This window comes from Giraffa tippelskirchi, chromosome 2, assembly GCF_054371585.1.
Source record: "Giraffa tippelskirchi isolate mGirTip1 chromosome 2, T2T-mGirTip1v1.2.pri, whole genome shotgun sequence".
NCBI classification, from domain to species: domain Eukaryota; kingdom Metazoa; phylum Chordata; class Mammalia; order Artiodactyla; family Giraffidae; genus Giraffa; species Giraffa tippelskirchi.
In genome coordinates this window covers 44040657-44063656 of record NC_137276.1, presented here as the reverse complement: position 1 = coordinate 44063656, position 23000 = coordinate 44040657, and the positions used below count along the sequence as shown (strand labels likewise).

Here is a 23000-nt window from a genome sequence, read left to right as displayed (position 1 = left end):
ACAAACATTGTGATAATGAAAATGTCTGAAATACTGTGAGGATTACCAAAATATGATGGAGACAAAAAGTGAACAAATGCTTTTGGAAAAATGATTCCTAGACAACATATTAAAAAGCAGAGACATTATTTTGCCAACAAAGGTCCGTTAAGTCAAGGCTATGGTTTTTCCAGTGGTCATGTATGGAAGTGAGAGTTGGACTATAAAGAAAGCTGAGCACCGCAGAATTGATGCTTTTGATCTGTGGTGTTGGAGAAGACTCTTGAGAGTCCCTTGGACTGCAAGGAGATCCAACCAGTCCATTCTAAGGTAGATCAGTCCCGAGTGTTCATTGGAAGGACTGATGTTGAAGCTGAAACTCCAATACTTTGGCCCCATGATGCGAAGAGCTGACTCATTGGAAAAGACCCTGATGCTGGGAAAGATTGAGGGCAGTAGGAGAAGGGGACGGCAGAGGATGAGATGGATGGATGGCATCACTGACTCAATGGACATGGGTTTTGGTGGACTCCAGGTGTTTGTGATGAACAGGAAGGCCTGGCATGCTGAGGTTCATGGGGTTTCAAAGAGTCGGACACAACTGAGAGACTGAACTGAACTGATTAAAACTGAAATAAAATATAAATATAAATCAATAAAAATTTAATTTAATATTTATATATATATATATGAAACTGAATGTAGGAATATAAAATTATTCATAAAGGAAATGAATAATGAAAAATATTATAGTGTAGTTCTCATTTCTCAAATTTTATTAAAAAGTGTAGCATTTTTCTGGTATGTGAGTGTGTGTGTTTAGAACTGGGAAGTAGATTTATGACAGATTAGAGATTTGTCACAAACCTGCTTGTCAGTGCAGGAGACGTAAAAAGATGTGGGTTTGATATATGGGTCAGGAAGATCCCCTGGAGAAAAGCATGGCAACCCACTACAATATTCTTGCCTGGAGAACCCCATGGACAGAAAAGCCTGGTAGGCTACAGTCCATAGGCTTACACATAGTCAGACAAGACTGAAGTGACTTAACATGCAAAATAATATAAGCAACTTCGATGTACAACTATACAGCATAATTATAACATTACTGAAGGTTGCACATCATTGCTGATTGTGTTTTTCAAAAGCAGATGCATTGGTTTAGAACAGTGGTTATAATATGGGGTAAAAATAGTCAACAAAGTTTAGATATGCAAAGTGGTGAAGTATCACTGTGAAAATAGGCAGGTAGATAGATGCTAGATATATAGATAATTCTGATAGAAAATACCTCAAACTAGTAACAGTCATTATTGGTGGGTTGCAGAGTTTTAAATATTATTTGTTTCCGTGATCACATAAAAAGTTCAAAGTAATCGACTTGACTCATGCCACCCACCTTGATAATACATTTTAAAAATATTCACAAGGAGGAGAATATTTCAAAATATATGACACTTTTTCAAACAATTTGATATTTCTGGCATTTGAAAATAGCAAAACTAATTAAAGAAAAACAGAAATGGTAGTTTAGTTTCTTAAGGAAAGATATTGAGTATATATGTGTCTATATGAGAGTACTGTGAGCATCTTAGATTTGTTTGTCCTTTCTCTGTTAGTTAACATATGGTAAACAGACAAAAAGCTGGCTCAGTTCAGTTCAGTTCAGTCGCTCAGTCATATCCAACTCTTTGCAACCCCATGGACTGCAGCATGCAAGGCCTCCCTGTCCATCACCAAGTCCAGGGGGTTTACTCAAACTCATGTCCATTGAGTTGGTGATGCCATCCAACCATCTCATCCTCTGTCATCCCCTTCTCCTCTTGCCTTCAATCTTTCCCAGCATCAGGGTCTTTTCCAATGTGTCAGCTCTTCGCATCAGGTGGCCAAAGTATTGGAGTTTCAGCTTCAACATCAGTCCTTCCAATGAATATTCAGGACTGATTTTCTTCAGGATGGACTGGTTGGATCTCCTTGAAGGCCAAGGGACTCTCAAGAATCTTCTCAAACACCATAGTTCAAAGGCATCAATTCTTTGGTGCTCAGCTTTCTTTATAGTCCAACTCTCACATCCATACATGACTACTGGAAAAACCATAGCCTTGAATAGATGAAACTTTGTTGACAAAGTAATGTCTCTGCTTTTTAATATGCTGCCTAGTTTGGTCATAACTTTTCTTCCAAGGAGTAAGTGGAGTTTAATTTCATGGCTTCAGTCACCATCTGCAGTGATTGTGGAGCCCCCAAAAATAAAGTCAGCCACTGTTTCCCCATGTATTTGCCATGAAGTAATGGGACCGGATGCCATGATCTTAGTTTTCTGAATGTTGAGTTTTAAGCCAACTTTTTCACTCTCCTCTTTCACTTTCATGAAGAGGCTCTGGAAACTAGCTAAATATTTTCAAAAACTTCTGAGAAAATGGTGTTGCTGCTGCTGCTAAGTCACTTCAGTCATGTCCGACTCTGTGCGACCCCATAGACGGCAGCCCACCCGGCTCCTCTGTCCCTGGGATTCTCCAGGCAAGAATACTGGAGTGGGTTGCCATTTCCTTCTCCAGCACATGAAAGGGAAAAGTGAAAGTAAAGTCGCTCAGTTGTGTCCGACTTCTAGCGACCCCGTGGACTGTAGCCTACCAGGCTCCTCCGTCCATGGGATTTTCCAGGCAAGAGTATGGAGTGGGATGCCATTGCCTTCTCCGAGAAAATGGTGTACTTAAATATAATAAGAGATGAGAATAACAATGTCCACAAACTGACTTTGACATTGTTGTTAATAATTGTGTAATGAATTTTCTTTCATGTAGTCTATATCTTACTTTTTTGTTAAAAGAAGAGTATAACAAATTTAAATTCTAAATGGATATTGAAGTAGATTTTTAAGAAGGGTATTGAAAAATAAGTTTCTTTTTTAAAAAAAATTAGTTTATTTATCTATTTTTTTAACTTTACAATATTGTATTTGTTTTGCCATACATTGACATGAATCCACCATGTGTGTACATGTTTTCCCCTTTTGAACCCCCCCCCACCTCCCACCCCATCCCATCCCTCCAGGTCATCCCAGTGCACCAGCCCCGAGCACCCTGTATCATGCATTGAACCTGGACTGGAATTTCGATTCACATATGATAATTTACATGTTTCAATGCCATTCTCCCATATCATCCCACCCTCGCCCTCTCCCATAGAGTCCATTAACACTGTTCTATGTATCTGTGTCTCTTTTGTTGTCTCACATACCAGGCTATTTTTACCAATTTACTAAATTCCATATATATGTGTTAGTATACTGTATTGGTGTTTTTCTTTCTGGCTTACTTCACTCTGTATAATAGGCTCCAGTTTCATCCACCTAATTAGAACTGATTTGAATGTATTCTTTTTAATGGCTGAGTAATATTCCATTGTGTATATGTACCACAGCTTCCTTAACCATTCGTCTGCTGATGGGCATCTAGGCTGCTTCCATGTCCTGGCTATTATAAACAGTGCTGTGATGAACACTGGGGTACACGTGTCTCTTTCAATTCTGGTTTCCTCAGTGTGTATGCCTAGCAGTGGGATTGCTGGGTCATATGGCAGGTCTATTTCCAGTTTTTTGAGGAATCTCCACACTGTTCACCATAGTGGCTGTACTAGTTTTCATCCCCACCAACAGTATAAGAGGGTTCCCTTTTCTCCACACCCTCTCCAGAACTTATTGCTTGTAGACTTTTGGATAGCAGCCATTCTGACGGGCGTGAAATGATACCCCATTGTGGTTTTGATTTGCATTCCTCTGATAATGAGTGATGTTGAGCATCTTTTCATGTGTTTGTTAGCCATCTGTATGTCTTCTTTGGAGAAATGCCTGTTTAGTTCTTTGGCCCACTTTTTGATTGGGTCGTTTATTTTTCTGGGATTGAGCTGCAGGAGTTGCTTGTATATTTTTGAGATTAATTGTTTGTCCATTGCTTCATTTGCTATTATTTTCTCCCATTCTGAAGGCTGTCTGTTCATCTTGCTTATAGTTTCCTTTGTTGTGCAAAAGCTTTTAATTTTAATTAGGTCCCATTTGTTTATTTTTGCTTTTGTTTCCAATATTCTGGGAGGTGGGTCCTAGCGGATTCTGCTGTGTTTTATGTCAGAGAGTATTTTGCCCATGTTTTCCTCTAGGAGTTTTATAGTTTCTGGTCTTACATTTAGATCTTTAATCCATTTTGAGTTTATTTTTGTGTATGGTGTTAGAAAGTGTTCTAGTTTCATTCTTTTACAAGTGGTTGACCAGTTTTCCCAGCACCACTTGTTAAAGAGATTGTCTTTTCTCCATTGTATATTCTTGCCTCCTTTGTCGAAGATAAGTTGTCCATAGGTGTGTGGATTTATCTCTGGGCTTTCTATTTTGTTCCATTGATCTGTATTTCTGTCCTTGTTCCAGCACCATACTGTCTTGATGACTGTGGCTTTGTAGTAGATCCTGAAGTCAGGCAGGCTGATTCCTCCAGTTCCATTCGTCTTTCTCAAGATTGCTTTGGCTATTCAAGGTTTTTTGTATTTCCATACAAATTGTAAAATTATTTGTTCTAGTTCTCTGAAAAATTTTGTTGGCAGCTTGATAGGGATTGCATTGAATCTATAGATTGCTTTGGGTAGTATACTCATTTTCACTATATTGATTCTTCCGATCCGTGAACACGGTATATTTCTCCATCTATTTGTGTCCTCTTTGATCTCTTTCACCAGTGTTTTGTAGTTTTCTATATATAGGTCTTTGTTTCTTTAGGTAGATATATTCCTAAGTATTTGATTCTTTTCATTGCGATGGTGAATGGTATTGTTTCCTTAATTTCTCTCTCTGTTTTCTCATTGTTAGTATATAGGAATGCAAGGGTTTTCTGTGTGTTAATTTTATATCCTGCAACTTTACTATATTCATTGATTAGCTCTAGTAATTTTCTGGTGGAGTCTTTAGGATTTTCTATGTAGAGGATCATGTCATCTGCAAACAGTGAGAGTTTTACTTTTTCTTTTCCAATCTGGATTCCTTTTATTTCTTTTTCTGCTCTGATTGCTGTGGCCAAAACTTCTAAAAATATGTTAAATAGTAGTGGTGAGAGTGGGCAGCCTCGTCTTATTCCTGACTTTAGGGAAAATGCTTTCAGTTTTTCACCATTTAGGATAATGTTTGCTGTTGGTTTTCATATATAGCTTTTATTATGTTGAGGTATGTTCCTTCTATTCCTACTTTTTGGAGGGTTTTTATCATAAATGGATGTTGAATTTTGTCTAAAGTTTCTCTGCATCTATTGAAATAATCATATGGTTTTTATTTTTCAATTTGTTAATGTGGTGTATTACATTGATTGATTTGCGGATATTGAAGAATCCTTGCCTCACTGGGATAAAGCCCACTTGGTCATGATGTATGATCTTTTCAATATGTTGTTGGATTCTGTTTGCTAGGATTTTGTTAAGAATTTTTGCATCTATGTTCATCAGTGATATTGGCCTGTAGGTTTCTTTTTTGTGGCATCTTTGTTAGGTTTTGGTATTAGGGTGATGGTGGCCTCATAGAATGAGTTTCGAAGTTTACCTTCCTCTGCAATTTTCTGGAAGAGTTTGAGTAGAATAAGTGTTAGCTCTTCTGTAAATTTTTGGTAGAATTCAGCTGTGAAGCCATCTGGTCCTGGGCTTTTGTTTGCTGGAAGATTTCTGATTATAGTTTCAATTTCTGTGCTTGTGATGGATCTGTTGAGATTTTCTAGTTCTTCCTGGTTCGATTTTGGGAAGTCGCACTTTTCTAAGAATTTATCCATTTCTTCCAAGTTGTCCATTTTATTTGCATATGCTGCTGCTGCTGCTGCTAAGTTGCTTCAGTCGTGTCCGACTCTGTGCGACCCCATAGACAGCAGCCCACCAGGCTCCACCGTCCCTGGGATTCTCCAGGCAAGAATACTGGAGTGGGTTGCCATTTCCTTCTCCAGTGCATGAAAGGGAAAAGTGAAAGTGAAGTTGCTCAGTCGTATCCGACTCTTAGCGACCCCATGGACTGTAGCCTACCAGGCTCCTCCGTCCGTGGGATTTTCCAGGCAAAAGTACTGGAGTGGGATGCCATTGCCTTCTCCGTATTTGCATACAGTTACTGATAATAGTCTCTTATGATCCTTTGTATTTCTGTGTTGTCTGTTGTGATCTCTCTGTTTTCGTTTCTAATTTTGTTGATTTGATTCTTCTCCCTTTGTTTCTTGATGAGTCTGGCTAATGGCTTGTCAATTTTATTTATCTTCTCAAAGAACCAGCTTTTGGCTTTGTTGATTTTTGCTATGGTCTCTTTTGTTTCTTTTGCATTTATTTCTGCCCTAATTTTTAAGATTTCTTTCCTTCTACTAACCCTGGGGTTCTTCATTTCTTCCTTTTCTAGTTGCTTTAGGTGTAGAGTTAGGTTATTTATTTGACTTTTTTCTTGTTTCTTGAGGTGAGCCTGTATTGCTATGAATCTTCCCCTTAGCACTGCTTTTACAGTGTTCCATAGGTTTTGGGTTGTTGTCTTTTCATTTTCATTCGTTTCTATGCATATTTTGATTTCTTTTTTGATTTCTTCTGCGATTTGTTCGTTATTCAGCAGTGTGTTGTTCAGCCTCCATATGTTGGAGTTTTTAATTGTTTTTCTCCTGTAATTGACATCTAATCTTACTGCATTGAGGTCAGAAAAGATGCTTGGAATGATTTCAATATTTCTGAATTTACCAAGACTAGATTTATGGCCCAGGATGTGATCTATTCTGGAGATGCTTCTGTGTGCGCTTGAGAAAAAGGTGACATTCATTGTTTTGGGGTGAAAAGTCCTATAGATATCAATTAGGTCTAATTGATCTATTGTATCATTTAAAGTTTGTGTTTCCTTGTTAATTTTCTGTTTAGTTGGTCTGTCCATAGGTGTGAGTGGGGTATTATAGTCTCCCACTATTATTGTGTTATTGTTAATTTCCCCTTTCATACTTGTTAGCATTTGCCTTACATATTGTGGTGCTCCTATGTTGGGTGCATATGTTTATAATTGTTATATCTTCTTCTTGGATTGATCCTTTGATCATTATGTAGTGTCCATCTTTGTCTCTTTTCACAGCCTTTGTTTTAAAGTCTATTTTATCTGATATGAGTATTGCTACTCCTGCTTTCTTTTGGTCTCTATCTGCACGAAATATCTTTTTCCAGCCCTTCACTTTCTGTCTGAATGTGTCCCTTGTTTTGAGGTAGGTCTCTTGTAGACAGCATATATAGGGGTCTTGTTTTTGTATCCATTCAGCCAGTCTTTGTCTTTTGGTTGGGGCATTCAACCCATTTACATTTAAGGTAATTATTGATAAGTATGATCCTGTTGCCATTTACTTTATTGTTTTGGGTTCGAGATTATACACCCTTTCTGTGTTTCCTGTCTAGTGTTGGAGAGCTGGTTTGGTGGTGCTGAATTCTCTGAGCTTTTGCTTGTCTGTGAAGCTTTTGATTTCTCCTTCGTATTTTAATGAGATCCTTGCAGGATACAGTACTCTGGGCTGTGGATTATTTTCTTTCACCACTTTAAGTATGTCCTGCCTTTCCCTTCTGGCCTGAAGAGTTTCTACTGAAAGATCAGCTGTTATCCTTATGGGAATCCCCTTGTGTGTTATTTGTTGTTTTTCCGTTGCTGCTTTAATATTTGTTCTTTGTGTTTGATCTTTGTTAATTTGATTCCTATGTGTCTTGAGGTGTTTCATCTTGGGTTTATCCTGTTTGGGACTCTCTGGGTTTCTTGGACTTGTGTGATTATTTCCTTCCTCACTTCAGGAAATTTTTCAACTAGTATCTCTTTGAGTATTTTCTCATGGTCTTTCTTTTTGTCTTCTTCTTCTGGGACTCCTATGATTCCTACGTTGGTGCATTTAACATTGTCCCAGAAGTCTCTGAGGTTTTCCTCATTTCTTTTAATTCTTTTTTCTTTTTTCCTCTCTGTTTCATTTATTACTATCATTCTATCTTCTACCTTACTTATCCTATCTTCTGCCTCCGTTATTCTACTGTTGGTTTCCTCCAGAGTGTTTTTGATCTCATTTATTGCATTATTCATTATATATTGACTCTTTTTTTTATTTCTTCTAAGTCCTCGTTAAACCTTTCTTGCATCTTCTCGATCCTTGTTTCCAGGTTATTTATCTGTAACTCCAATTTGTTTTCCAGATTTTGGATCATTTTCACCATCATTATTCAGAATTCTTTATCTGGTTGATTCCCTATCTCTCCCTCTTTTGATTGATTTGGAGGGCATTTATCCTGTTCCTTTACCTGCTGGGTATTTCTCTGCCTTTTCATTTTGTTTATACTGCTGTGTTTGGGGTGGCCTTTCTGTTTTCTGGCAGTTTGTGGTCCCTCTTTATTGTGGAGGTTCCTCACTGCGGGTGGGGTTAGACGGGTGGCTTGTCAAGGTTTACTGGTTGGGGAAGCTTGTGTTGGTGTTCCTGTGGGTGGAGCTGGATTTCTTCCCTCTCGAGTGCAATGAAGTGTCCAGTAATGAGTTTTGAGATGTCAACGGGTTTGCTGTGACTTTGAGCAGCCTCTATATTGAAGCTCAGCTCTATGTTCCTGTGTAGCTGGAGAATTTGCATGGTATATCTTACTCTGGAACTTGTTGGCCCTTGGGTGGTGCTTGGTTTCAGTGTAGGTATGGAGGCATTTGATGAGCTCCTATCGTTTAATGATTCCTGGATTCAGGAGTACTCTGGTGTTCTCAAGATTTAGACTTAAGTCTCCTGTCTCTGGTTTTCAGTCTTATTCTTACAGTAGCCTCAAGACTTCTCCATCTATACAGCACTGATGATAAAACATCTAGGTTAATGATGAAAAGTTTCTCCACAGTGAGGGACACCCAAAGAGGTTCACAGAGTTACATGGAGAAGAGAAGAGGGAAGAAGGAGATAGAGGTGACCAGGAGGAGAAGAGGGGAATCAAAAGGGGAGAGAGCAAGCTAGCCAGTAATCACTTTCCTATGTGCTATCCACCGTCTGGATCTCTCAGAGATGTTCACGGAGGTACACAGGGAAGAGAAGAGGGAGGAAGGAGACAGAGGTGGCCAGGAGGAGAAAAGGGGGAATCAAAAGGGGAGAGACAGATCCAGCCAGTAAGCAGTTCTCTAAGTGTTCTCCACAGCCCGGAACACACAAAGATATTCACAGAGTTGGGTTGAGAAGAAAAGGGGGAGTTGGGTGATGGAGGCGACCTGGTGGAAAAAAAGGAGAGTTAAAAGGGGGAGAGAGCAATCAAGCCAGTGATCTCACTCCCAAGTAAAAATGGGTACTGAATATTGAGTTCTTGAAGATACGAAGTTGATAACAAATATAAAAAGCAAAGATTAAAAATCTAGAGTAGAGGTTAGGTTCTCAAGAATACAATATTAAAAAAAGAGGGAAAAAAACAAAGGAAAGAAAAGAAAAGGAATAAAAAAAAGAAAAAGAAAAAAAGGAAAAAAAATCACCAGAGTCACAAAAATTATACAAAATATATATATGAAGTTTGCTTTAAAAATAGGGTCTTTTTATTTTTTGCAAGGTAATAGTAGGTTATAAAAATAAAAATTGAAGGAGTAATAGGGGACTTAAAAATAAAAAAATGAAATAAGAAAATATAATAAAATAATTTTTTTAATTAATAAAAAAAGTTTTAAAAATTTTAAAAATGATAATAGTAAAAATATATCTAGGACTTTCTCTGGAGCTGTTACAGACAGTGTGGGGTCAGTTCATTTTCAGATAGTTCCTTGGTCTAGCTTGTACTTCTCAGGGTCTATAGGCCCCTTCTTATGTATTCGGTGCTAACTACAGGGTTTTAATCTATTGTTCCTGTCACTTCCAAAGTGGTTCCCTCTGTTTCTTTTAGCTTCTTCTGTTTGCTGGTCTCTTCAGTGTCTAATTTCCCCCCTGACACAAGAGGGGTGATGGTGGTCACTATTTTTTAGTCTCACTTGTTCAGTCGTGCTGTGGGGAGGGAGGAACACTGCAAACAGATCTCACTGGTGTGTGCTCACAATGATTCAGCCACACTGGGTTTGCCCCGCTCATGGCGTGTGTGCTTTCCCAGTTTATACTGTTCAGGCTCTAGGTTGCACTGCCGGGAACTGTCTGAAGTGGCACCTGGGGTTGCCTGTACTTCCTAGGTTTAAGCCGCTGAAGTTCAGGTTCCTGGGAACTTCACAAAGGTGCAGACTTGGTTGAGCCTGGGTTTTGTGCCCTTCCCAGGTCTGAGCAGCTCAAGTGACCAGGTTTTTGGCCAGCATGGTCGAGGGCTGCACCTTTTTCCCTTCCCCCGTCCCAGCCACTCGGTTTTCTGGGTGTAAAACGGGAGCAGCTGATCTTTGGCTGCGACCCTCTCAGCGGGTGTTGACCCTCCAGAGTACCAAGAAGTCCTGGTTAGCAACGAGGTCTGTTTGCAGTTTGGTATAGAATGCTTCTCTGGGGCCCGATTGTGCCCTTCCGGCTCTGGCTGCCCTTACCTGCCAGTCTCTGGTGGGGGATGGGTGAGTCCGCTGCCAGCTTGCTCTGCTCAATCCTTTGTTCTGTAATCGGGCCTGGCAGTGTCTTAGATTAAGGTTTTTCCCGGGAAAGCTATCCCACAGTCTAGGTTGCTGGCTCAATCTAGTTCCTTCAGATTGCCTTCGGGGCATTCAGGCTCAGTCCTTACCCAAAGCAACGCGGCCCGCCCCTTGCTGCTCAGCCCCCGCTTGCTAGCTGGGGATGTGTGCATCTGGGCTGTGGCTCTGCTGGGAATTGCTCTTAGGTATGTGAACCGTGGGGTTTAATTATTTATTTATTTTTTTTTCCTGGTTATTTTGCCCTCTGAGGTTCCAAGGCTCGCCACAGACCCACCAGAGAGAGTGTTTCCTGGTGTTTGGAAACTTCTCTCTTTTTTAAGACTCCCTTCCCGGGGACAGATCTCCATCCCTACCTCTTTTGCCTCTCTTTTTATCTTTTATATTTTGTCCTATCTCCTTCTGAAGACTATGAGCTGCCTTTCTGGCTGCCTGGTGTCCTCTACCAGCATTCAGAAGTTGTTTTGTGGAATTTGTTCGGTGTCTAAATGTTCTTTCGTTGAATTTGTGGGGAGAGTCATCTCCCCGTCCTATTCCTCCACCATCTTAAGACTGCCTCGGAAAAGATAAGTTTCTAAGTGCAAAGAGCGCATCAAATTTAATGAAAGTAATTTAATAATAAATGATATGTTCAATTATTTAGGTATCAAGTGATATAACTTGTTAAAATTTTAAATCAGTTGTTTATCAGTGCTAGATATATTTATAGTTGATGGTGAAGTCTTTACTATTTTAACATAACTATTCTCTTTCTAAATGCTATGAAATTATTCAATTAAAATTCAGATGACAAATCTAAGCAATGAGTCCAGTATCATATATATATAGAAGTGTGAAAGTTAGAATCAGTCAAAATTAAGAATTATAATAATTAAAGATAATAAACCAGAGATACTAGTCATTCTATGATCTCAGTTTACCTTTCCAAAGTTGTCTCTAAATATATTTGTGTTTATTTTTTCTACCACACCAGGGAAAAATTTCTATAGATCATTCTTGGAGATTTTTATAATGTCTTGATTTAATTTAAAACACTTAAGCTTTTTCAGTATAATATTATATGTATGTTACTCATATGACTATATCACTCAAATGCTGAGTTGAAGGATATTTAAATTTTAAACAGAATCTGTTATCTGCATCTCAAGTCTGAAGATTTTACTAGATAGGGAGTGAAAGAAAAATTGTGGGGCTTTCCTGGTGGCTCAGGTGGTAAAGAATCTGCCTGTAATGCAGGAGACTTGGATTAAATCCCCAGTTTGGGTAGATACCTTGGAGCAGGGCAATGGCAACCCACTCCAGTATTCTTTCCTGGAGAATCTCCAAGGATAGAGGAGCCTGGTAGGTTGAGTTTATGGGGTCGCAAAGAGTCGGACACAACTGAGTGACTAAGCACAGCATGACACAGAGCACATTGAGTGAGAACAACAGTGGTCAAATGGATTTAATGTAGTAATTTTGATATTGATTTAACATTTTCATGGTTCTACATACACATTTAAAGAAATGAATAGAGTGTAAGCTATCCCTGGCTTCCCAGGAGGCACATTGATAAAGAATCCACCTGGCTATGTAGGAGATTTAGAGAGGTGGGTTTGATCCTAGAGTCAGGAAGATTCCCTGGAGAAAAAAATGACAACTCACTCCAGTATTATTGCCTGGAGAATCCCATGGACAGAGGAGCCTGGGGGATATAGTCCATGTAGTCACAGAGAGTCAGACATGACTGGGCACGTGCACACACACACACACAAGTTGTCCCCACAAAGACCTCTTTATTTTTAGGAAAATATTGATAGCATTTAGACCACTGAGAGCCCATTAGAGAAAATGATTTGGACAGAGCCCCTGAGATGTATGTGAGCTCTAAATTATTGGTCAATGGTTACCTTTAATTATTAAAATGCCTGTAAACCTAATGTAACTTAATAACATAACATTAAGTTTTGTGCATAGCAACTAATAGCGTTGCTTTTTTGGTTTCATTTAGAATGCCACAACTATACATTTCTGCTGAGATTAGAAACTACAGATTTTGTACAAGAGTGCAAGATACATTTTAAGGTTATGTTAGTTGAGAAGAAATAATATATAAGAACGTTGTAGTGATTCCTTAGAATGTGTATGAGATACTGAGACACACTCTATTTCCATTCAGAATTACCACTTATATATTTGGACTGAGAGTTCCATAAACTTAAAGCAATATTTTCTAAACTGTGTTCTAAGGGTGTTAGTTCAAGAAGATAATAAGTGATTCTAGAAAATGTACAAATATGCCCCTTTCTTAGACAGTTGTTAGGCAAATTAATATACTTAAATCTCTGAAACAACCTGTAGTAGAGTGAATTAACATTTTTAAAATGTTATTTAATATGGTGTTTCCCAAACTTATCTCTGCAGAGTAAATGTTTGTCTTTCCAGCATAACTGTTATAATCTAGCACAGGGTTAGCAAACTACATCCTATTCACCATCTGTTTTTGTAAATAAAGTATTATTGCAACAATGTCTACTGGTTCCTTTTGTGTTACAATGGCAGACTTGAGTAGCTATAACAGAGATTGCATGGCCAGCAAAGCCTAAGCATATTTGTTATCTGGTCCTGATAGCAAAACTTGATGCCACTGGACATCAGAAATGCATTATATCTTTAAACAGAATATTCTTGTAAATAAGAATAATATATAATATATGTAGTTATGTATAATATGTATATTATATATGATAATATGTATATAAGTTACATGTATATACCTACATGATATATAATTAAGCTTAACTATATGAAACATACAATTGATTTCTATTGACTTAAAACATCAAATTTTAAAACATTAATTTTAATATAATTTATGTTGAAACTTTAATTCATCATTTAGAGAGAAAAGAATATAAATATTCTGACAAATCTTGTCTAAAGCCAAAAGCAAATACTATACTTGATAACCTTATATGTTTGATTAAATTATTTAGGAAAGATTCAAAATTTATTAATATGCTTCTTCCTTGCTCTCCTTTTAGGAGAAATTTGTGGTATAAAGCCCTATGTACAAAGTTACTAAGTCTTTTCATTTGACTTTGAGGGCACCTTGCTTCCCTTTCAGATTCAAAATTAACTAATTTGTGGTGTTAAATCACACAGTTTGAAATCTGACTTTACTCATTCAGGTATTATCTAGTTGTCCAGACAACAATATCTGAGTGTCAATTCTCTCTGAGGTAATAAAACTGAACTGAACTCTCTGATTTTTTTTTTTTTTCAGGAAGAACTGAACCCCATCATTGTTACACCACCCATCCAAGCCATTGATCAGGACCGGAATATCCAGCCACCATCAGATAGGCCAGGCATCCTCTTTTCCATCCTTGTTGGTTTGTATCTCCTAACATTTTTACATCCCCAGTTATAGCTCTAAAATTGTGTAGGAAAAAAAGTTTCAATTTTTTTTAAAGTTTAATAACAAAGATTTTATTTTTAGAAATTTTATTGAAATTATTTTTATATATAAATAAATTGTAACAATAGCCATTTAAAAATATTTTTTCCCTTAGAATCAGTCTCAGTGAAATGTGAACAATAAGTAGAAACACTTCTATTGAGGAGGCAAAACAACTTCAAAATAGTATGTAGTCTGCTGTTGGTAGTTTTCTTGTATTAGCTCATAAAGAATTCTCTAAGAGAAAATTGAAAAATCAATTTCTATTGATAGCTATTTGATCTACTAGTATTTTATCATTGTTTAGGTACCATTACCGTTACATAATTCTAAAAGTAGTGATTCCATTACATAATTCTAAAAAGTATATGACAATTAAATAAGGGCTATTGGAGCCAACAAGATGAAAGATTATGATTACCCCGAGGAAATGTAACACACTATACCCTTTGGCTAAATTTTCCTTGAAGAATTTCAGAGAAGTCATTTTAATCCATTCTTGTGCATATCTGTTAGTTATACCAAAAGCAAAACTGATAAGAATCTCATTATGTCACTTTTCTTAAACTGCTTTTGCTAAAATATGGAAGTAGCTATTTTGCATGATTTACAGTATCCAGAGAGATACACACATTTAAAACAAACAATACATCCCTTAATGAAGAAGAGACACTTTTGAAGTATGCTTCAAAGCAACTATTGAATGGAATTTAACTTTATCCTCAACCCCTTCCCATCCCACAGATGCGTATTATAATCACCTAGAGATGCCACACAGATTTCAAAATAAAATGTTATAGCCTACTTAGAAATGCTGTCCATAGAGAAAATTCAAATAATTCTGTTTCAAGTCTTTGGTGTCTAGAACTACACATGTATTATGTCAGTTGTAGAGATTAGACTATTAAATTTTTTAAAAAGTGCTTATGAACACAAGCATAAGTCTGTTTTAAATCTTTAGGGGGTTGACATGGTGGCTCAGTTGATAAAGAGCCAACTTTACCTGTAATGCAGGAGACCCAAATTCAATCCCTGAGTGGGGAAGAGCCCCTGGAGAAGGAAATGGCAGCCCACTCCAAAATTCTTGCCTGGAGAATCTATGGACAGAGGAGCCTGGTGGGCTACAGTCCATGGGGTCACAAAGAGTTGGACACGACTGAGTGACTAACACTTTCTTTCACTTTCAGAGTGACATACATAAAAGGAAATAGGCTTCCCCCCATTAACTAAGGGCTTGTTAGTATGGCAATTACAATACTAGATGATGTAGATATGAACATGAGGGAGAAATGGTCTAGGTTGGGCAGGAATACATTCAAATACATGGTTTAAAAAAAAAAAGCATGGTTTTAAATACTACAAATAAAGTATGAACCACATATCATGTGATTTCATGGGAGGAGAAAACTAAAGATATCTATGATATTGCTTAGAGTTGTTTTAGCAGAAAGACTATAGTTTTCAAGTATAAAATGAGATAAAAATGGTTTGTATAATGCAGCATGTGAAAAGTCCAAAGTGTTAAATTTAAAGATAATTATAATATAATTTCATTACTTTGTTTATTGTGTCTTGCCATGCAGTTTTGTAAGGCCATTAAATTTATACCTGTTTTCCTTTACTGATTCTTTACTATGAGCTACAGGTAGAAAAGATATGACCACTCTCACATTAGAATAGGATCCATCCACATTTTCATCTATTACTAGCACTTCCATTGCTTTATTGCTTATTGTACATAAATACCTTCTCCATTTGTGGTTTACTTTAATATACTATATGAAAAATAGATAGATTTTTATCATTTTCTGTATGACTCTCCTATTAGGTAAATGCTCCTAACCAAAAATCCATTTTCCTCTAATTTTGCAGATGATTCCTTTATCATATACTTAATTTTCATGTGCAATTTTGACTATTTCTGAATTTTTAAGCTTATTTAACTGGCATCATTTTTCTCCCCTTACATAAGCCCAGGAAAATTTTCTTTCTTGTTGAAGCAGAGGACATTAGCAACTAACACATTTTTGGATATAATTTACATCTTTAAACCTGGATTTGAATATAAGCTCTGTCTGACATTGTCTCTTTGACCTTGGACAAATCACTTAATATTGCAAATCTCTTAAGTCTTCCTGGGTACAATGAGAACAATTTACAGTGGTATCGATGATTACTTATGTAAAGCATTTAAGGGCTTCCCTGGTGGGTCAGATGGTAAAGAATCGGCTTGCAATGCAGGAGACCCAGGTTTGATCCCTGGCTTGGGAAGATTCCTTGAAGAAGGGAATGGCTACCCCCTCCAGTATTCTTGCCTGGGAAATTCCATGGGCAGAGGAACCTGCCAGGCTTTGGTCCATGGGGCTGCAAAGAGTTGGACATGACTGAGCAACTAACAAAACATACATAGAGCACTTAGCACCATGTAGGATTCAGTAATTGGCAGTCATGTTATATTTTATTCTTATCATTATCATTAAGCCAAATATGTATATTCCAGTTATATGACTTGACTTCCACTTTGTCTTCATTTTGAGAAAAAGAATGTTGTACTATACAAAGGAAGATGATACAATTTAAGAAAAATTCAGTTCACTAAAATGGCTGAATTTTAGAAATATCCTCTTTAGACATTAAAGTAAATCAAAATATTTTATTTAATATTTTAATATTTTTATTTAAAGTGATTGATATAATTAGATGAATACTTATTTTAAGAAAAATGTTTGTCCAGCTATAACAAAATATTCTCATTTTAATATTCAAGCAACTTGATATTTGGTACAAATTATTAGTCATCTTTTGCTATATGTTGAAAGACCATGCAGGTTATAATTAAGATATATGTACCATTAAAATACAATTTTATAATTCAAAATTTATTATCAATGAACTTATCTCTTTTACATAATGAAGCTTCAAATTAATTAAAGATTTCACTTAATAAAAGATATTTGGAAAATCATCCAAACAAGAAGTAATACCATCCTCTTATTCATAAACTAATTAGAGATAAACCACATTTTCATCTGCTATCCCTAGACTGCATAATTTTGAAACTTAATTTACTAATGAATTTGTGAATTTGTTCCTCAGTTAATGAAAAGAAATAGATAAAGCAGATACACATATTACTTACTGTTCTCAATTATGTGCTGAAATGTCAATGTCTTTCAGGGACTCCTGAGGATTACCCACAATTTTTTCATATGCATCCTAGGACTGCAGAACTTAGTCTCCTGGAGCCAGTAAATAGAGACTTTCACCAGAAGTTTGATTTGGTTATTAAGGTAAATTTAACTAATTGCTTAATGTTCTTGTGTTTATAAATATAACTAATATTCTAATGTTCTTGTGTTTATCAACAAATTCTGTAGAGACTACTGCAGGGACTTTTATACTATAAAAATGAAAATTAATTTGAACTGCAATTAGCCAATTTTTCTTTAAAATGGTGAAGTGCAACAATTAGAATACATGGTGCTGCTTTTCTTTAACATAACTTTATATGTTAAACTGCTATTCAAACACTGAATATTTTTATATGTAATAAATACCCTGGTCAAAGGTATATGATTTACGTACTATAATTTATCACATCTTCTAACATTTAGTTTAGGCTTTGGTTTTAGGGTTTTGTCTGTTTGTTTCACCAAGTGGATTTAGCTTTTGACCACAAAAGCTTAACCAATGAATATATTTTAAAAGTACCTGGATTTATATATACATTTTTTTTTTTTTTTAATGGGGGCTTCCCTGGCAACTCAGATGGTAAAGAATCAGGCTGCAATGCAGGAGATCCAGGTTCAATCCCTGGGTTGGGAAGATCTTCTAGAGAAGGGAACAGCAACGCACTCCAGTAGCGTTGCCTGGAGAATTCCAAGGACAGAGGAGCTTGGTACAGTACAGTCTATGTGGTGGCAAAGAGTCAGACACAACTGAGTGACAATGTGTTATGTTTTATCTTGTTTGTCCAGAAATTATTTTAATATATGTCTCATTATTTCTTTAATTTGAAAAAGGATCCTAGACCACAAAATTTTTCAAAGCTAAGGGAATCTATTTGGCTTACAGTTTTGGTTTAATATCTACTATATTGTAATAAAATCATTAAAAAGGTACTGTGGAAACCCACACGATGTGTTAGTTAATTCTTGAAGACTTTACTGAGAAGGTAAGATTTGAGCTGCCTAACAAAGGAAGAATATGAATTTACCAAGTAGAGATAGGGGCTGGGAGAAGAGCATTCTAAGTAAAAGAACACATATAAGCAAGGACACACAGTAAGTCTAGTGTATGTTGTCTGACTTTTTCATGGCTACACATACAACAAATAGATATGCAGCCCTGTGACATTAAAAATGTTTTTTAAAGCGTTAAAAGAAAGTAAGGTAAGGAAGCTTACTGAGCTTATGTGTCATACATGTTTTATGTATAATTTTCATTGAGTTGTAGTCACAATCTTAGTACTTTGCTTATTGGTACAAATCTGAAAACTAAAGTTCAGATGGCAAGTCACTGAATCAGAATTACATCATTAATAAGCAGTAGGATTGAAATTCAAATTTAAGTTTATCTAAGCTAAAGCCATACTTATTTTACTTCACTAAGATGCAGCTACTTAGAAACGGTTGTCTGGGTTTAATTATCTGTCAGTGCAACTGCAAACAGTAATACAGAGATACATTTGATTTTAGCTCAAAGTAGGACAGATTTTGTTGGCCCAATTATATTACACACTCTAGATTCTGTATTTGTTTAGTGTTTCTTTGTCCGTGAAGAACATGTATCTAGAAGGGGGAGATATCATACAAGCTGATAAATCAAATACAATACAACTGCTAACAGGAAGGAAATGTAAAATTCACTAACAAAGCACAGATTAAGGACATTTAAATTAATCTGGGGATTCAGGTAAGATTTTCTGGAAATTACCCCAAGCTAAATTTTGCTGTATTGGACAGATTTGGCTAATGAATAAAACCGGGAAATGTGTTTGAACATAAGGAAGAACAGAAGTGATTTCTTGGAGGCATGACATACGAGGCTACAAGCAGTTAATGGGGAAGTGAGGTATAGAGCAAGACCATGGAGAGAACCTTATGTTCAATTGCAGTTTCCTTAGATTTCATTCAGTAAGAGTTTGGGAGTCATTCAAAAAGAAAGACTTCTTTTACCATTTGTGTGAAATAGTCATGGATGAGATTCACCTTGCATGATTTTATTTTAATTATCATTGGACTATATAAAACTACAAAATGTGTATCCATTGTCTCCTCTGGATCTACCTGGAGCCCTGTGGTGCTGTACTCTGTGGGAGTTAAGAAACTTGACAAAGCACTGTTTCCAAACTGCCTCATTTGAAACCTGAAATCAATTATTTTTCTTTATTATCAAAATCAGTTGTCCTGGTGTACCCAGGTATAGTGAAACTCAGTCCATCATTATAGAAACAAAACCAATTGGAACAGACCACAGATAATTTTTTTATGTTTTAATAACACTTTATATTATTAATGGATATTTCTACAGACATTATTAGATTCAAATTGTTGTTCTGTGTGCAACCAAGGGGATAATAAGCAAAGGTATCAATCTGTAAGAATAATTATATGCCACCTGCTTGAATAATAGCTGAGTATTGTGTCTTTGTATAAGGATCCATTGAAATGCTACAATTTGGTAGTTGTCCTCTGTAGTAAGTCTTTCAATTTCTTCCCTTTTTCTTATTTTAATAATGCTTCATTTTTCATTGGTCATAATTTTTTTTTATTGGACTTGATCCCAATTTCTGTTTTTGAGGCTAAAGAAAAATAAAATGAAGTATGCTCCTCCAGACTTTGAAGAAGTATTCTACTTTAAAAAGCTGTATGCACATTTCACAGCCAGTAAGTGTCACAAATAAGAGATTTGTCATCTTCATTTTATCTATTTCTGCCAGTGATTATTCAGTATAGTGGTAAATAACAATGAAAGGTGAAACTAGGAAGAAAAGATGGGGTAGTTCACCAACTATAGAATATCAAAAGATTAAAACACATCTAATTCAAAGAGACAAAGATGTTTCTTTTCAAAACGAACATCCTATTTCAAATTTTACATAACTCCAATAATTTAAGTATATTTAAAATAAAATACACATTTTGAACAAGAATAATAGCCAGTCCTGGGTTTGCTCAGGACAGTTCATATTTATGCCTATTGTTCTTGTATAATTATTCATAACATTTCTTTCATCTTCAAAAGTGTCCCAGTTTGGATGAAAGTTTGTGTGATCACCATAGTTATACAGCAAAAAAACAACTATGCAATAGAAACATGAAATCACATTTTAGATTCTAGATGAAAATGAATTAATTCTTGCATGGAGTGTCTTAGCAAAATCTAGAGCATTCACTTTCATTATTATAAGTGCAGTGTTTTTTTTTAAATATTAAATATATTTATATTTTTATACTTCATACATTTATACTCTGGGCATCTGAGGATCAAATGAATAAATTATTAATAATTCACTGTGTCTCAGTTGTTCAAATGTAATTTTTTTATTTAAACCTCTTTAATTAACAACTAATAACAAGGGTCATGGGGAGAAGGCAATGGCACCCCACTCCAGTCCTCTTGCCTGGAAAATCCCATGGACGGAGGAGCCTGGTAGGCTACAGTCCATGGGGTCGCTAAGAGTCGGGCACGACTGAGCGACTTCACTTTCACTTTTCCCTTTCATGCACTGGAGAAGGAAATGGCAACCCACTACAGTGTTCTTGCCTGGAGAATCCCGGGGACAGCAGAGCCTGGTGGGCTGCCGTCTATGGGGTCGCACAGAGTCGGACACAACTGAAGTGACTTAGCTTAGCTTAACAAGGGTCATGATGCTATCACAAATATCATTGTATTATGGCCCTTCTGATTTTCATATTGTTGTTCATTGATCAACTTATACTGCATAGCAGGCTGACCTTTAACTTCCTTTCTCTCCACATGATGGACATAGTTAACACTAAGCTCTCATCAGTCACCATGTATACTTTCTGTGCCAACCATACTAAGCCACTTATACTGTCCTAAATTCACCATGTTCTTTCTAACTTCCAGGAATTTGCTGTTTTTCCTAAGTCATTTCTCTCTCTCTTTAAAGATCAACAGTCTGATTCACATTGATAACTCATTGATGCTCCAGATGCTAAGAAGACAGTCAGTTCCTCTAGAAATTCATGGCCTCTGATTGGAAGTCCCTCCAGGTGGTAGCTTTGATCAGTCTATACAGAATTTATCTGTTTATTTTCTCTTGATCTTTATAGGAGGGAGGGCAGATTGTATTAAATAATATATTTCTTCAACATTGTGGCCCAAGGCCATACCCCTATCCATGTAATATAGAAACTGCTCAATAAATATTTCTTATAATGGTTTTCTCCCTGGCACATAAATAATTTAAGGCTGCTGGATATGGATACTGCATCTTCTTTGCATTTAAATACATACATTTGAAAGTATATGTATTTGACAGATTTTATCCTGTCTGTCCAGAATAGAAATGCAATGAACTTCTACAATAAATTAAATCCCTGGGTGGGGGGGCGGGGAAGCTATATCTCTATTAAGACAGTTTGTTGGCTCAGGTGGTAAATAATCTGCTTGAAATGGGGGAGACTTGGGTTTGATCCCTGGATTGGGAAGATCCTCTGGAAAAGGGCATGGCTACCCACTCCAGTATTCTTGCCTGGAGAATCCCATACACAGAGAAGCCTGGCAGGCTACACTCCATGGGTTTGCAGAGTCAGACATGACTGAGCACTTAAAAGCTATTTATGACTGTACTTAAATAAGCAAACAATCCTCCTTCTAAAAATATTATACATATATATATATTACACAGATATATACATTATATATATATATATATCTCACAGAAAATGAGCCACAGAATTGAAACTGATGAGCTTAAATAGTAGAGTTAATGTGCCAGTTCTCCTGGTGAGTTACATTGCTTTAGTAATTTGAGAGTCAAGGGAAATAGCATGCAAGAGATGACTGAGGTCTAAAAGAACAGCCACTACAACTCTTGATCCTGCTCATGAATATCTAACAGTACAACTCTAGAAAATTTAGCTTCTATTTGAATAATGATATCAATTATACTTTACTTCACAGGAGTTCAATGAGAAACTAGGATTCACTGTCTTTTAGCCATATGACATTTGCTAGTTTTTCAGTTTGCTAAATCCTTTTTGAGTGCTCATTAGGGGCCTGACATTTTGCTTGGTGTTGAGGAGACAGAAATGTATAAAAGCACTGCCTCAAGTCACAAGTTTGAAAATTATGCTTTTAGATGTATTTCCCTTCTGATTTCTACATCCATATGTCCAATTACTGGCTGGACAACTGCCCCGAGTGTTTTGTAGTTGAATCAAATTAAGAATATAGTAAACTGCCTATCCTTTTGAAACCTCATCTTCTCTCTTTCAATTAATAATATGACAATCAACCTGTCACCCAAGCTAGGAGTTCCCAATACTTCTGAGACACCAGATCCCATATGGATGTATCCAGTCACTTTTCAAGTCCTATCCAGAATTTCTTTTAAATGTCTCCCCAACTTTCCATGCCACCTGTAGTTCTCTACATTTCATCCTCATGGTCCATAGCCTCACACAAGTGATCGCTAAGGTTTTAGTCTCTTTTTCATGCCTCCTGCCTATCTCTCCATATTGCCAATAGGTATTACTAAAGTAAAAAATAGATCAGGCTGCTCCATATTGCCTTCAAGCCAACTGAAACATTGCTTACTACATGAATTTCCAACAGAAAAACTTTGTTGATTTTAAAGATCAGGTATTAGAGGCAGACAGAGTAGGAAGTCACAGATCATTAGTCATCACTTCTCAAAATAAAAAGGATGACATCTCCCATGAACATGAGAGACCTATCAAAATTCATTAAATCTGTTACAGAGATTGTGAAGTATAAGTTGCTATCTTTCTGCCA

The 23000-nt window shown here is 36.5% G+C and overlaps 1 protein-coding gene across 14 annotated transcripts in view; it reads left to right on the top strand.

Moving 5' to 3' along the window:
* The window catches only part of PCDH15 (protocadherin related 15), a 797082-nt gene that overhangs the window by 423079 nt on the left and 351003 nt on the right, over positions 1-23000 (top strand). For all 14 annotated transcript variants that reach the window (XM_081573683.1, XM_081573682.1, XM_081573681.1 and 11 more), the window contains 2 exons: positions 13839-13947; positions 17190-17302. In XM_081573683.1, coding sequence (XP_081429809.1) covers positions 13839-13947; positions 17190-17302 — 222 coding nt within the window. The remainder of the gene's footprint in view (positions 1-13838; positions 13948-17189; positions 17303-23000) is intronic.